Here is a 16,516-nt window from a genome sequence, read left to right as displayed (position 1 = left end):
TGGTAGCAGACCAGAAAAAAACACAATGCCAATACTAGCCCAAATTCACTGAGTGTGAGTGGCATTGTCACAGCTGCCCTGCAAGTGAGTATCTTCCTGTCGTATGCATACAGACATATACACAGAACATGCCCTTGTTCCATACAAATAAGATGGGGAGGTCAGGGACAACCAATGTGTTGGAGAAACCCCCAGTGGCTGGGAAGGACACAAATTACTATGTGGTAGAGAAAAAAGAGTGAGCATCCCACAAGCACTTAGGGAAGGCCAGCCAACAGGAAGACAAAGCCAGGAGTTTTCTCACACTACAAACCTTTCTCCCCTACTGCTATGGTGGCAACAGGCATAGCTCAACCTGACCAGGAATGAACAGAGTGGTTCTCAACTCTGGATGAAATCATTTGGCAAGGTTTAAGATCTCAGGGATCAGGAGCAGCACCTGGGCTGAGAACAGGTTGGGACCCCTATACGAAGTACAGTTGTTAGGGTTCTAGGTGCGGACATTCCCTGAAACACATGAAGCTGAAAGGAAATTCAATGATACTGTTTATTTGAAGCATTTAATGCAATATTTACAAAGTATTATTTAAGTGGCATCATCTTAATTTTATTTGTATTTGAATAAATAGCAATACAAACATACAGCTCGAAGCCAATGGCATCTTACCCGTCTATTGAGGGCTGTCTTGCTACCAAGTTTTGTCATCTCCCCAAGGCTGTTCTGTGAAACTCTTCTGTCAGCATCTTCCTGTATCCCTTAAATAATTTATCAAGACAGCATCACTTACACCAAAATTCTGTTGTATATGATATTTAAAGAAATGTGAAATAACATTTTTCAAGGTAAAAAGGAGAGTCGCCATAAAGAAACTACAAACTATTTCAAACTCAAAGTACTTTAGGAGCCTGAGCTTTACCTGTAGTATCTGAGCATGGAACGTCTCCATTTGTTGCTGAAGTTACGAGAAATTTTCTTGCATTGCTTAGTCCACGACTATTAAGGAACACAGGCAAATGCACTATGTTGCGCATGTAGTCATGGCCATTTATATTTGAATCCCGAAGCACACTATTGAGGTTCTGGTTAATTGCCTTTATGATAATATGTGGATCACTTGCAAAAATGGCAATGAACGGCCCTTTCGAAAACAGAACTCGGACCTGTGGTAGAAGAAATGTACAGTTGTGACATACATTTTAAATTGTCCAAAAGAATAAGGCATCTCTTCAAAATATGTGCTATCTTTTGGTGATGATATTTCTAAACTACTATTTCTTTTTCATCAAAACTTATTCTGCACAAAAGCAAATTTTACTGACAGCTCAATCTAGGTTTGTTGTCATCTGACATAGATAAAACCTGCAAAGAAAATTAATATTGTCTTTCTTTCAGACATTTACAGTCTGCTAAAGAGGTAAATCATGCACATGAGAAACATTCATGAATACAGATGCTCTATTCATTTTTCTCACAGTGCCATTAAGCTAAAATTATTTAAATCTCTTTGTGACTAAACATTTATTCTTGCTACGTTTCTGCATAAAGAATGGTTGTTTTTACAAAAGAAAAATCACAAAATAGGTACTCAAACAAAAACCAATTCCATTCTATTTTCAGATATTTGTGAAGTCACACATTCTCTCAAGTGCCACAACATAACAATGGCGGCTTTTGAGGCGGCGCAAACGTACAGTGTCCAGCATCTGAAGGACTTTGTCCTGCTCACAGGCATCTAATCCATCGATGATGACCACCAGCCTTGTCTGATTCTGAGTGAAGCTGTCAATGGTTTTTGCCATCCTGGCCATCAATTCCACTTCACATTTAAGAACCTGTATTGCAAAGGAAGGTATAGAAAGCACTGAAGGAAGATCCAAGAAGCTTAAACCTATCTCTTAGAAAGCGTGGTAGAAAGTCATCTAATAGGAACAGAAGACATTCAAAGTCCCTGCTGCCAGTTGTGGTTCCACTTAAGAGCGAGTGCTTCACAATTTACCAAGTGACTACACATAAATTACAGCAGCCAATCCTCAGAATGGCACTGTGGGACAGACACTACCATATCTGTTCTAAAAAGAACAAACCGGGTTGAGTGACTAACTTGCCAAGATCAGAGGCTCTGAATGTGAAAAGATTTATACCTGGATGCAAATCCAAATGATCGAAGCACTACACTGCTGCTGGCTCCCTGATGGCATCTGACCTTGATCACAGGAATTAGCTGCAGAATTCTATAAAGTCCCTTTCACTTTGAAAAACAAAATCCTGTATTATTTATTTTGGTGGTTCAATTTGCTATTTTTAAAAACAGATCTCTTTACTGGGCTCTAGAGGAACTTATATTATTAGATAGTAGTTGCTAACTCTTTTGAATAACTTATAAAAGTCTATTTTATAAAAACATGCTACTGTTATGATGTTTCTCACTTCAAATATGTATTTCCACTGGAAAAATCTGGAATAGAACTCAAAATAAATAAAAGGACTGCTGGTTTCTGGTTCTACATATATGTAAACACTTTGGAAGTGGCCACTCCTTGATTATGTACACTTATATATGTGTGTGTGTGGGGGTGTGTGTGTGTGTATAATGTACATATTATGTATGCTTATATATGTAAATGAAATTAATGACAACAATGATACAAGGGATGGGAGAGAGGAATTAGGATTACTTTGCTATTATAAGATAAACTACCTGAGAAGTGATATAGTATTACTTGAAAGTGGGCTTGGATTACTTGTAAATGCATATTGCAAACTCTAGGGCAACCACTCAAAAAAAAAAAGTTTAAAAAAAAGTACAACTGATATCCTAAAGCAAGGTGAGAAAATGGAATCATATAAAATGCTCAATAAAAGCATAAAAGACAAAAAGAAGAGTAGAAGACAAAAATAGGAACAAAAATCAAGCAACAAATAGAAAACAGTAACAAATACGATAGATATTAATCCATCAAAATCAATTATCCCTTTGAGTGTCAGTGTTCTAAAGATACCAATTAAAAGAAAGAGATGTCAGAGATGATCAAAAAACAAGAGCTAATTGTATGCTACTACAAGAAACCCACCTTACATAAAAAGACACATGTAGATTAAAAGTAAATGAATGGAGAAAGCTATACCAACACCAATCAAAAGAGAGTGGGAGTAACTATATTAATTTCAGACAGAGTAGACTTCAAAGCAAGGAAAGTAACTGGGATTAAAGGGGGGCATTACATAACAACAAAGGAGCTGATTCTCTAAGGAGACATAATAATCCTAAACATTTATATATCTAAGAAAGGAGAATCAAAATATGTAAGACAAAAGCTGACAGAACTGCAAGAAGAAATAGATAAATCCACTATCACAGCCTGAGACCTCAATACCATTCTATAAGGACAGATGCAGCAGTCAGAAAACCAGTAAGGACGTAGTTCAGCTCAACAACACCATCAATCAACTGGGTATAACTGACACCTACATTTACTTCATCCAAAAAAAGAAAAAAAAACAGAATACACATTCTTTTCCAACTCACATAAAGCATTCACCAAGATGGACCACATTCTGAGCCATAAAACACACCATAACAAATTTAAAATAGAAATCTTGCATACAGTCTCTTCCCTCAGTGGAATTAAACCAGAAATCAAAAACAGAACGATAATTGGAAAATCCCAAAACATGTAGAGATTTTAAAACACACTTCCAAATAACACATGGGTCAAAGAAAAAATTCTCAAGAGAAATTTTAAAATATTTTGAACTAGATAAAAATGGAAACACAACTTATCAAAATTTGTGGGACGCAGCAAAAGAACAGCTAAGAAGAAAATTTATAGCACTGAATGCATATATTAGTAAAGAAGAAAGATATAAAATCAGTAATCTGGCTGGGTGCAGTGGCTCATGCCTATAATCCCAGCACTTTGGGAGGCAGAGGTGGGTGGATCGCTTGAGCTCAGGAGTTCGAGACCAGTGTGGGCAACACGGTGAAACTCTATATCTACAGAAATTAGCCAGGCATCATGTGGCATGTAGCCTGTGGTCCCAGCTACTTCGCAGGCTGAGGTGGGAGGATCCCTTGAGCCCAGGGGGCAGAGATACCAGCAAGCTGGGATCGCACCACTGCACTATAGCCTGGGTGACAGAGTGAGACTCTGTCTCAAAAAATAAATAAATAAAAATAAAATTAAATTAAAAATCTAAGCTTCCACCTCAGGAAACTAGAAAAAGAGCAAATTAAATCCAAAGTAATCAGAAGAAAAGAAATAATAAAAACTAAAACAGAAATAAAACAATGAAACCAAAAACTAGTTAGTTCAAAAGATAAACACAATCAATAAGCCTTGGACTAACTAAGATGAAAGAAGAGGAAACACAAATTCAGAAAAACAACAAATGAAACAGAGGCTATCACTTTAGACCTCACGGACAAAAACAGGATAATGAAGGGATACTACGAACAACTCTATGCCCACAAATTTGGTAACTTAGATAAACAGACCAGTTCTTTCAAAGACATAATTTGCCAAAATTCACAAGAACAGGCCTATATCTATTGAAGAAATTGCATCAATAATAATTTTTCAAAACAGAAAGCACCAAGCCCAGAAGCGTTCACTAATGAAGTCTACCAAGCACTTACAGAAGAAATTATACCAACTCTATATAGGATCTTTCAGAAGACAGAAGCAAAGGGAATGCTTCCTAACTCATTCTATGAAGTCAGCATCACCCTAATACCCAAACCAGACAAAGTCATGGCAAGAAAAGCAAACTACAGACCAATAAATATCTCATGAGCATAGATGCAAAAAACCTCAACAAAATATTAGCAAATCATATACAAAATGTATAAAAAGAATTATACACCACAATCAAGTGAGATTTATGCCAGGTAGGTAGGGTCGGTTCCACATTCAAAAATCAGTTAATGTAATCCATCACATCAACAGACTAGGCTGGGCACAATGGCTCACACCTGTAATCCCATCACTTTGGGAGGCCGAGGAGGGAGAGTGGATCACCTGAGGTCAGGAGTTCAAGACCAGCCTGATCAACATGGGTGAAACCCTGTCTCTACTAAAAATACAAAATTAGCTAGGCATGGTGGTGCATGCCTGTAATCTCACCTACTTGGGAGGCTGAGGCAGAAGAATCACTTGAACCCGGAAGCGGAGGTTGTAGTGAGCTGAGATGGCACCACTGCACTCCAGCCTGGGCAACAAGAGTAAAACTCCGTCTCAAAAAAAAAACAAAAAAACAGGCTAAAGAAGAAAGATCACATGATTACATAATTAGATAAAGAAAAAGCATTTGACAAAATCCAACACCATTTATGGTAGAAACTCTCAGTAAACTAGAAATAGAGAGGAACTTCTTCAACTTGATACAGAATATCTGTAGTTAACATCATACTTAATGGTGAGAACATGAGAACATCTATTAAGATCAGGAACAAGGCAAGATCGTCCCTTTTCTTACCACTCCTTTTCAACATAGTACTGGAAGTCCTAACTAATGCAATAAAACAAAAAAAAGGAAATAAAAGGTATGAAGATTGGGAAGAAAGAAAGAAAACTGTCTTAGTTCACAGATGACTTGACTCTCTATGTAGAAAAACCAAAAGAATCAACAACAACAAAAAAAAACTCCTGGGACTAACAAACAATTACAGCAAGGTTTCAGATTAATGCAAAAGTTGATCACTTTCCTATGTATCAGCAATGAACACGTCAAACATGAACTTAAGAACACAATTACTATCTACATTAACACTGCAAAAAATGAAATAGGTACAAATCTAACAAAATATGTATAAGACCTATATGAGAAAAACTACAAAACTCTTCAAAGAAATCAAGGAAGAACTAAATAAATGAAGATATTCCATGTTCATGGATAGGAAGACTCAATACTTGACCTAAAGATTTAATGCAATCTCAATGAAAATCCCAGCAAGTTATTTAAGGTGAATCAAAAGTTCATATGAGGAGAAAAAGACCCAGAATAGCCAACACAATATTAAAGGAGAAGAACAAAATAGGAGGACTGACACTACCCAACTTCAAGAAAATAAAGCTAGAGTAATCCAACAGTGTGGTATGGGCAAACGAATAGACAAAGAGAAAAGAGAGCCCAGAAACGGACCTACACAAATATAGTCAATTGATCTTTGACAAGCGACAAAGGCAATACAATGCAAGAAATAGTCTTTTTAACAAATGGTGCTGGAACAACTGGAAACAAAAAAAAAAAGAAAAAAGAAAAGGAAAGAAAACAAGCAAGGAAGCAAGAATGCAAGAAAGCAAGCAAGAAAGCAAGCAAGAAAGAAAAGAATCCAGACACATTCACCCTTCACAAAAATTAACTCAAAATAGCGCACACACCTAAATGTAAAAGTAAAAAACACCTAGAAAATAACAGAGGATAAACTCTAGATGACCATAGGTTTGTTGTTAGCTTTTTAGATAGGACACTAAAAGCAAGATCCATGAAAGAAAGAATTAATAAGCTAGACTTTGTCAAAAATGTCTGCTCTGCAAAAGACACTGTCAAGTGAATGAAAAGCAACCAAAAGAATGGGGCAAAATATTTGCAAAGAGCATATCTGATAAAGGACCATTAGCCAAAATATACAAAGAACTCTTAATACTCAACAATAAGAAAATGAACAACCTGATTGAAAAATAAGCCAAAGACCTTAACAGCCAATTCACCAAAGAAGACATACAGATAGGAAATAAGCACATGAAAATATGCTCCACGACATGTGTAATCAGGGAAATGCAAATTCAAACAATAAGATACCACTGCACACCTATCAGAATGGCCAAAATCCAGAACACCAGTAATACCAAACGGTAGTGAGGATGTGATGTGGAGCAACAGGAGCCTCATTCATTTCTGGTGGGAATGCAAAATAGCCACCTCAGAAGACAGTTTGGTTGTTTCTAACAAAACGAAACACCATACAATCTAGCAATCACACTCCTTGGTATTTGCCCAAAGGAGTTTTCAAATCCCTTATGTTCACACAAAAGCCTGTCCACAAAAGTTTATAGCAGCTTTATTCATACTTGCCAAAACTTGGAAGCAATAAAGATGTCCTTCAGTAGATAAAAGTATAAATGAACTGTGATATATCCAGACAATGGCATATTAGCCATGCTAAAAAGAAATGAGCTGGCAGATCATGAAAAGACGTGAAGGGAACTTAAATGCATATGACTACGTGAAAGAAGCCAATCTGAAAAGACTACACATGTATGATTCAACTATATGACATTCTGGAAAGGACAAAACTATGGCAATAGTAAAAAGAAATGGTAGCCAGGGGTTAGGGAGGAGGGTGGAGGGAGGGGTGAACAGGTGTGAAGAGGTGAAGCACAGAAGATCTTGAGGGCAATAAATCCACTCTGCATAAGACTATAATGGTGGATACATGTTATATATTTGTCCAAGCCCACAGAATGTACCACACCAAGAGTGAACCCTAATGTAAACTATGGATGCTGGGTGATTATGATGTGTCAACCTAAGTTCATCAACTGTAACAAATGTACTGCTCTGGTGGGTAATGGTGCCAACTGGGGAGTCTGTGTATGTGTGGGGAAAGTGGGTATACGGGATATCTTTGCACCTCCCTCTAAATTTTACTGTGAACTTAAAACTACCTTAAATTATAGTCTTGAATGAACGAATGAATGAATGAACAAATTAACTAAACTAAAATAAATGCAACACTTTAACATTTAGAGAGTGTATTTCCTAAAGCCCAAATGAGCATGGCAGTGGCAGCATATTCACATTACAATTTTTTCTAATAACCAGTGAGTGCTTACTTTCATGAATCCTTCACTTTTCAATTTGTGCAGTTTGGAGGCTGCATTATGGAGGCGTTTTCTTTGGGAATTCAGGAGCGAGTCCAGCACTTGCCACCATGTACGACAGTTCAACACAAAGGCCAACCCCACTATAGATGCGATTGATATGAGGACAGCATTTACAGTCAGATGCTTTGGGTCAACTCTAAATATAGCCAGAAGAGTAATTCCAGATATAATGCAGCCAATGATAAAAAGGAAGATGACAAAAGATGGGAGACAACATGTTTTTTTCCATTTCTTTTTACCTGTAACGCAACAAATGGTTTTAATAATTATTAACATATCAAGTATCTAGAAAATCCTAACATTATAGTCACAGTACCTGATGAGTCTAATGTTCAAGGTGTGTTTTCATGAAAATAAACTGAACATCTATCCCAGCCCCACCCCTTACACACAAAAAAGGAAGGAAGGAAATCCTACCCTGAGTATCTTCAGTCTTGAATACTCGAAAAAGCCTGGTTGCCAAAAAGCCAAACTCTCTTTCACAAGCATCCGAGAGGGTTGCAATCATTTCAGCCAGAGAAGTTTCTCCACCTACACTGGACAGTCTATTGTAATCTGTAAACAAAAACCTAGAAGAAAAAAACAAATCAAACATTACTTTGGTATCTAAAGTAACAAATAACTTCAATGTATGTCATCTTTGCATCATTTACCCTTTATTTTCTTTATGTCTCTTTCAAAATATTGTTTTTTAAATTCCAAGGACGGAAAAGAATTTGTAATTAGGTAGCTTCCACTTCTAAAATCTTACATACTTTTCTTAGGAAAAAACAGTAACAAAAGTGAAATGTGCAGAGCCATATAAAGTAATTCTGACTAAGGACAGTCAGGGGAAAGTTACACCAGAACTTAGATGTGGAGTATCAGACACCCCAACAGATCTCATGACATACTGGTTAAAAGGTGACACCTGTGTCATGATGTGGCCACCAAGAGTTGCACAAATAAAGTTTTCTAACACCAACAAAAGAGACTCTAACCCTGAAAAAATATTAATTACAGTCATTAAAGAATTTCATGCCCAGTAATACCATTTAAAAACTCAAGTTTTAGAATGGCTTATTTTATTTATAGCCTCAACATCTACCAGGGATTGAGAAATAGTTGTAAAATATTCTCTTCACAATTGATCTTCAAAATTAAGTGAATTATTTGTATTCTGAGTCTCTGAATCATTATTATTTCTGTGTTAGTTCCTTTCTCCCTTCCATCTCTAAATTAAACTCTCATCTCAGTCCAGTAGATAAGCATTGCTCTCAGAATACAATCTGTAATATACTGTGTGGTCTTGATGATGCTATTTTAATTGTTCTAACTGAAAAAAAAAAATACCACCTCATTAATTTAGACTGGTTTCCTTATTTTCTATAAAAATATTCCCCCAATTATTTTATTCTGTTTTCCTTTTAACTTTTTCACTTTTAAATCCTTTTCTTAATACTTAATTCTATACGCCAGTTACTTAAAAGTTTTTACCTTTATTTTTCTCTTATACTCAGTTTTAATATTTTATCTGGCTTGTCCTATTTATTTTCATCTTAAATTACACTTATTTTTTCTTATAATTAAAAATTTTTTCATCTTTTAATGCTTTTTTTTTTTTTTTTTTGAGCAGGGTCTCCATTGTAGCCTAGGCTGGAGTGCAGTGGCATGATCTTGGCTCACTGTACCCTCAACCTCCCAAGCTTAAGCAGTCCTCCCACTTCAGCCTCCCAAGTAGCTAGAACTACAGGCACGCACCACCACACCCAGCTAATTTTTCTATTTTTTGTAGGGATGGGGTTTTGCCTTTACCCAGGCTTGTTTTGAACTCCTGAGCTCAAGCAATTGCCCACTTCAGCCTCCCACAGTGCTGGGATTACAGGCGTGAGCCACCATATCTGGCCTTAATACATTTTAAATTCTTACATTGCTTACTTCCATTGAATTTCTTTTGCTTTTAATTTTCTAGCCTTTTTTTTTTTTTTTTTTTTTTTTCATTTTACTGTCCTCTGGAGCCCTCTACCTTTCCTTTATTCCTGGACTTAAACATTTTTCATCTTTTCTGTTTTCTCATAAATTTCCTACTTAATGTGAATAATAATTTTAGATAGACATGTGAATCTATTTCCTGAGCTGAGAAAAGCACAGCTCAGAGAGGGGAGCTGGGTTTCCCCAGGTTAACCGCTCACATAAGAAGGGGCCAGGTCTCCAACCAGAAGCTCCCTGGGGACCATGGCCAGTGGCTGGACCCCTCCTCCATCCAGTGCTGTCTTCAAAGTGTGTTCCAAAGGATGGTAACAGGTGACATAAGAGGGAGAAAAGGTTTATGTTCAAATAAAATTTGGTAAATAAAGTTAAACAGGTTTCTTTATGGAAAGCTGCCTCTGATCCTTTAACGTACAAGAGGGATATATAATCTGAAGTGTTTCCCACGGTATTTGACCAGCGCATGTTTTTATTTTTGTATGTAAAAGGTTCCAGGTACCAATGTTTTTTGGAACATACATTGAGAAATTACACTCTATAAACTTTTTTCTTTTTTTTGAGACAGAGTTTCGTTCTTGTCGCCCAGGCTGGAGTGCAATGGCACGATCCTGGCTCACTGTAGCCTCTGCCTCCCAGGTTCAAGTGATTCTCCTGCTTCATCCTTCCAAGTAGCTAGGACTACAGGCATGCACCATGATGCCCCCGCTAATTTTGTACTTTTAGTAGAGAAGGGGTTTCACCATGTTGGCCAGGCTGGTCTCAAACTCCTGACCTCAGGTGATCTGCCCACCTCGGCCTCCCAAAGTGCTGGGATTACAAGCGTGAGCCACCACACCCAGCCCCTATAAACTTTTTGAAGTGAAAAATATTTTTTTCTGAATCTCATTGAAGATTTCTTCTGTCAAATGGAACAACTCACCTCACAGGTAAAGCTTTAGTAGTCTGCTCTGGCAACTCAGGTGGATTCACAAACATCAATTTAAGGAGGAGTTCCAAATATCCAATATGTCTTGCCAATCTAGTGCTGAGGACCCAGGCCCAATTCCAACTCTCTCCTTCTCTTCGTCCACCAAAGTAAATGACAACTGAAATTCACAGTTTAAAAAAGTTATCCAAAGCAGTCATTAGTCAAGCAGATCTTTTCTCCAAAGATCAAATATCAAGTAATGACAGCTAAGCTTACATAGCTTTCTATGGCCCCATACTATTTCCTAACTACTCCTCAAAGAATTCCATTAACCTCACCTAAGATACAGAAGATATGAAAAATGAAAAGTAAACTGACTAAAATATGCCTTAAACAGAAACATAACTGTAGTTCAGATTCAAATGCAAATAACTTTGGATTTATCACTATTTGCAACTGGTAAAGTTGGTTATCAGTTCCTCTAACAGTAAATTTATTTCCTTTCTTGCAACTAAAGACACCCCCAAGAATAGGGATTATATTATATTTTTTTATTTTGCTTTTAGATGAAATTAAAAGTACAGACATGGTCAAAATGCTCAAGAGCACACCAATGATGGCTCGGAAGCCTTCTTTTCAGAAAAAGATTTTTTTTTTTTTTTTTTTTTGTGGCAGAGTCTCACTCCTCAGTTGCCCAGGTTGGAGTGCAGTGGCGTGATCTCGGCTCACTGCAACCTCCCCCTCCCAGGTTCATGCCATTCTCCTGCCTCAGCCTCCCGAGTAGCTGGGACTACAGGCGCCCGCCACCTCGCCTGGCTAATTTTTTTGTATATTTAGTAGAGACAGGGTTTCACTGTGTTAGCCAGGATGGTCTCGATCTCCTGACCTTGTGATCCGCCCGCCTTGGCCTCCCAAAGTGCTGGGATTACAGGCGTGAGAGCCACCGCGCCCAGCCCAGAAAAAGATTTAAATATAAATCATTAAATAACAAAAAGAGTATGTATAATAATATAGGGTCTTGCTTCAAGATTAACAAGTAGTACATTAGTTTATAAGCTACTTCAGCCAAGTTGTGAGCAATGTTCCTTTAGGAAAATTTATGGAGTAGCAAAAAGATCAATTTTCTCACCCAATTATGAAAATCACATACAGGTTTTAAAAGACAGATAAAGATAATGTTTTTTCTTTATCTATGAATCTTAACGTTTTCTCCATTTTTGAAAAAGATAAAAAGCAAAGACTTACTAAAGAATATATATAAGAGAGCCAAGAAGCTCAATGACACTGCTATTCCAAGATTTGGGTGGACCGTGAAGGCAAACAATAAACCAAGCCCTCCACAAAGTAGCAGGGTAAGAAACACTATGAGCCATGAGAACTGAAAGAGAGGCTCAATCTGTTGTCCGGCGAAGGTTTTCATTTCGTCTGAAAGAGAATTTAATACGAAACCTTATTCCTGTTTTGTTTAAGAAATACAACTTTTAACTCAATATGCAGTTTTCACATTTTCAATGTAAACATTTATTGGGCACTTAGTAGGTCCCTAGATAGAATACTGCTACTTAACCATTTTACCCAGTGTTCTCTTGCCAGAGATGAACATCTCACCCCCAGGACCACAGCTAGGCCTGACTCACCACCCTCTCCTGCTTCACGTGGAGGACATACAAAATCCCTTCTCATATACTCCCATCTGTCAAGATTTTCTTGAGATTTGTTTTTTGTGGTTTGCATTAACACAAACAACAAATATTACGCATATGCATACTGTTTCCACATGCAAAAATAAAAACAATACCCTATATCTTCAAACTACATATCACCACCATTCCACTGTGATCCTCCTCATCCCTTCTCCCTCCAATCACACTTGAGAATACTGTTCTTAAAGGTGCATGTTGAGCCCAATGGAGCCCCAAGCAAGTCATTCTTTGTACAAAACTTGGGGAAAATTTTACAGGCAATACTGAAACCTATCCTTGAAGAATGAGTAAGCTTTTGCCAAGCAAAAGCTATGCATGTTGGGTGGGTGGTAGTGAGGCCAGCTAAGGAGCTGCTAATAGAGGGAGCAACCTGGGAAACACATCAGGTCTGTTCTTGCAGGAGCAAACAGTCCTCTGTGACTGAAGCTGGGGCACATGCCAGAGATGGTGCTGGCAGGTGGGACCACGCAAATTGACAAGTCTGTGAAGGGCCCGAAAAACTTGCCAGCAAGGGTTTTATGTGGGGTTATCACACAATTGGATCTGTTTTAGAAGGAGAACTCAAATGACGGTGTGAAGGGCCAACCAGAGGGGCGTTCATCTCAGTAAACCGCATAACACACATGCTTATACAGAAAGCGGTCTTCCTCTTTATTTCAGAAAAATCCCAGAGAAAACCTTGTTTTATATATACAGACTTTGTACAAGCAAGACCTTTACCTTCTAGTTTCTTGAGTAAGAAAGATTTCCCACTTCCCCACTGCGCATATAACCCCACACAAATGGGCGGCTGCATGGTGGGCTCACTGAGAATGTCTGCCAGGGCACTGCTGTATAAATCATATCCAAGCATGTCACCGTCTGTTTCAGTAGGAGACAAGTGTCCTGTAATTAAAACACATCATATCTTACATCAAACAGTGGCATTACTATTAGAAAGGAACACTATTTTCATTTATTGTTCCTTGATTAGAGAGAAAAAAAATTATTTCAAACGTTTATACCCAGGTAGAGAGAGTTTCAGGGAGTCTCTGAGCCTATTCTGACTTGGAAGGCTACCTGATTTAAAATAAAAAAAAAAAAGTTTCAGAGATTCTTAAATTACTATCTCATAGAACTTGATACTTATTAATTATATGATACATCATTTTTATGTATAACTAAGGAAGAACAAAATGTTGCCAAATTGTGACATCATACTTTCTTGTCCATCACTTACAAGACACATTCCAATTTCAGAGATGTTAAATTATGGGAACAGTGTGCATTTTAGAATCGATAAAATATGATTAACACAAATGAGCATATAAAATAAATTTAGTATGTGTAGTACCTATATAAAGAAAGTTGTAAAATGTTACTGAAGAACATAATAGATAGTAATAGAAAAAGAAACATTCTATGATTCCAGGCAGAAAGGTTCAGCAATTCTCCCAAATTATTCTATCACTTTAAGGCAGTTCTAATTAAAATCCATGAGAATTTTGTTTGAATTGAAAGGAAAGAAGAATGTGTTTAAGAATACAAAAAAAAAATTAAAGACTACTTAAGGGTAATTGTCACTGGAGAAGCATAAAAATATAAAACAATAATTTGAACATTCTGGAACTCATATAGGATATTAACACAAGTGGCATTTCAAATAAGGCAGGAAAGGATGAATTAGTAAGTGGTGTTGGGAAAGTTTAATCATTCATGAAAAAAATTAACTTAAAATGCTATATACCTCATAGCCTTAACAAAATTTTCTGAAACATTAAAAAATTAAGTAGAAAAAAGTAAAACCATAGAAGTACTAGAAGGAAATATAGGAGAAACTTTAAAAATCTTTGTTTAAAAAGACCTTTCTTTCTCAATGTAATAGTAAGGCCAAGAGTATGCTGGGGGAGAGGAATGCAGCACATAGGATAGATCCAGGATCAATATCCATAACACAGAAAGACCCTTACGTCAATTTTTTTAAAATATTAAAAACTAAAAAGTGGGCAAAGGATACAAAAAGGAAACTGGCAAGAATACAAATAGCCTATGAACATATTACACATTATCTAAGCCAAAAGGCTGAGAAGCAATAGCCTATGAATATATAACAAGATCTCAATTTCACTAATAATTTTAAAACACAAATTGAAATGAGTTTTTTTTTTTTATTTATCTGATTAGCAAAGAGTAAGAGGCTGGAAATACCCAGTGCTAGCAAGTTTGTGGGGAATTGTGGTATCTTACACTGCCAGAGGGAGAAGAAATGTTTACAACCATTTTGGAAAGTCTATCAAAACTATGGGCATCCATTGACTTGTCAATTCTACTTCTGGGAATTTACCCTAAGAAAATAATCCTAATTGTACCCCCTGAATCTCTAATAATATTTTCAAAAGAAATTTAAAAAATCCTAAAAATAAGAGTCAATGGATATATGTACAAAGGTGTTCACTGCAGCACTAGTTGTTAGCAAAACAAACTAAGTATTCACCAATAGAGAACTCAATGTATGAAAAATTATGCAGTAATTAAAATATGACACTCTAAGCTTCTGTAACATAGTATAACTCAATTGTTATTTTTTAAAACTATATACATAGTATGTAACATTTTTATAAGCATAAAGAAAAGCCTGGAGGGTCATTTAAACAATTACAAGTTGGGAGATGGGGGTAATGGGAAATTTTCACTTTCTGCTATATTCATGTTTTCATTCTTGAAATGTAATTAGTGCACATTACTATTATAATAAGAAAAAATATTTTAAAATACAAAAAGTCATAAAAAAATAGAATCATGGCCAGGCACAGTGGCTCATGTCTGTAATCCCAGCACTTTGGGAGGCCAAGGTGGGAAGATCACTTGGCCCCAGACTAGAGAACATGGCAAGACCTCGTCTCTGTTTAAAAAAAAAAAAAAATCAGCTAGGTGTGGTAGCATGGGCCTTAGTTCCAAGTACTCAGGAGGCTGAGGTGGGAGCATCGCTTGAGCCCAGGAATTTGAGGTTGCAGTGAGCTATGATTGCATCACTGTACTCCAGCCCGGGCAACAGAGTGAGACCCAGTGCAGTGGTGTGATCTTGGCTCACTGCAATCTCCATCTCCCTGGCTCAAGAGATCCTCCCACCTCAGCCTCCCAAGAAGCTAGGACTACAAGCACACCACCACGCTCAGCTAATTTTTTAATTTTTTTGTGGAGATGAGGTCTCACTATACTGCCCAGGCTTGTCTCAAATTCTTGGGCTCAAGCAATCCTCCCACCTTGGCCTCCTCAAGTGCTGGGATTACAGGCATGAGCCACCATACCTGGCCTTATTTTCCATATTCTTTAATGGAACATTGATTATTTAAAAGCTCAGTTAGGAGCAGAACTCAATACTTACTGGCTCCAAATATTTGAGTTAAAATACTCTTCTGATGGCTACAGTCAATATTATAAGGAGTCTCGCCTGCTTTGTTGGGCCTATAAAGTAATCGCCCATCTTTGGGATTTCTTAAAAGCAGTTCTGCCAGTTTCCGGCTCCTTCCACGAATAGCAATATGCAAGGGAGTATCTCCTTTCTGTAAAATAATAGTAGGAAACGAACTTTCTTATCTTTATATATAGTATGCAGACAGTAACAATTTTCATGTTTCTGTAAAATAAAATCTGAACTTTTCTCATTTTTCATATAAAGCACATATATAATATGAATTTTTATCTCTATCTTCCCCATAATATCCTTCTGTAGCCCCTCATCCAGTTTTGCTCAGATACTATTTCTCCCACAGCCCTCTAGAATGAAGGTCATTCTTTTCCCCTTTCCTTAGCTCAGTGAAAGAGGAGAAGCAACAGGCTTTCTCCCTGGCTCCACCTAGCCCATGGGTCCACTTCATGAGTATCCCTCCATCATCCAAATATTTCTTTTTTTTTTTTTTTTTTTTTTTTGAGACGGAGTCTCGCTCTGTCACCCAGGCTGGAGTGCAGTGGCACAATCTCGGCTCACTGCAAGCTCCGCCTCCTGGGTTCACGCCATTCTCCTGCCTCAGCCTCTCCGAGTAGCTGGGACTACAGGCGCCCGCCACCACGC

General features: G+C 37.3%; 1 protein-coding gene across 22 annotated transcripts in view; it reads right to left on the bottom strand.

Moving 5' to 3' along the window:
- KIDINS220 (kinase D interacting substrate 220) overlaps positions 1–16,516 on the bottom strand; it is a 119,540-nt gene that overhangs the window by 57,540 nt on the left and 45,484 nt on the right. For all 22 annotated transcript variants that reach the window (XM_055254498.2, XM_055254501.2, XM_055254504.2 and 19 more), the window contains exons 12-20: positions 15,830–16,007; positions 13,186–13,350; positions 12,008–12,187; positions 10,775–10,940; positions 8,305–8,456; positions 7,837–8,126; positions 1,693–1,833; positions 918–1,161; positions 668–756 (exon numbers count right to left, since the gene is read on the bottom strand). In XM_055254498.2, the coding sequence (XP_055110473.2) occupies positions 668–756; positions 918–1,161; positions 1,693–1,833; positions 7,837–8,126; positions 8,305–8,456; positions 10,775–10,940; positions 12,008–12,187; positions 13,186–13,350; positions 15,830–16,007 (1,605 nt within the window). The remainder of the gene's footprint in view (positions 1–667; positions 757–917; positions 1,162–1,692; positions 1,834–7,836; positions 8,127–8,304; positions 8,457–10,774; positions 10,941–12,007; positions 12,188–13,185; positions 13,351–15,829; positions 16,008–16,516) is intronic.

The sequence above is a fragment of the Symphalangus syndactylus genome, chromosome 18, assembly GCF_028878055.3.
Source record: "Symphalangus syndactylus isolate Jambi chromosome 18, NHGRI_mSymSyn1-v2.1_pri, whole genome shotgun sequence".
Classification (NCBI taxonomy): domain Eukaryota; kingdom Metazoa; phylum Chordata; class Mammalia; order Primates; family Hylobatidae; genus Symphalangus; species Symphalangus syndactylus.
This window is presented reverse-complemented; position numbering and strand designations above follow the sequence as displayed.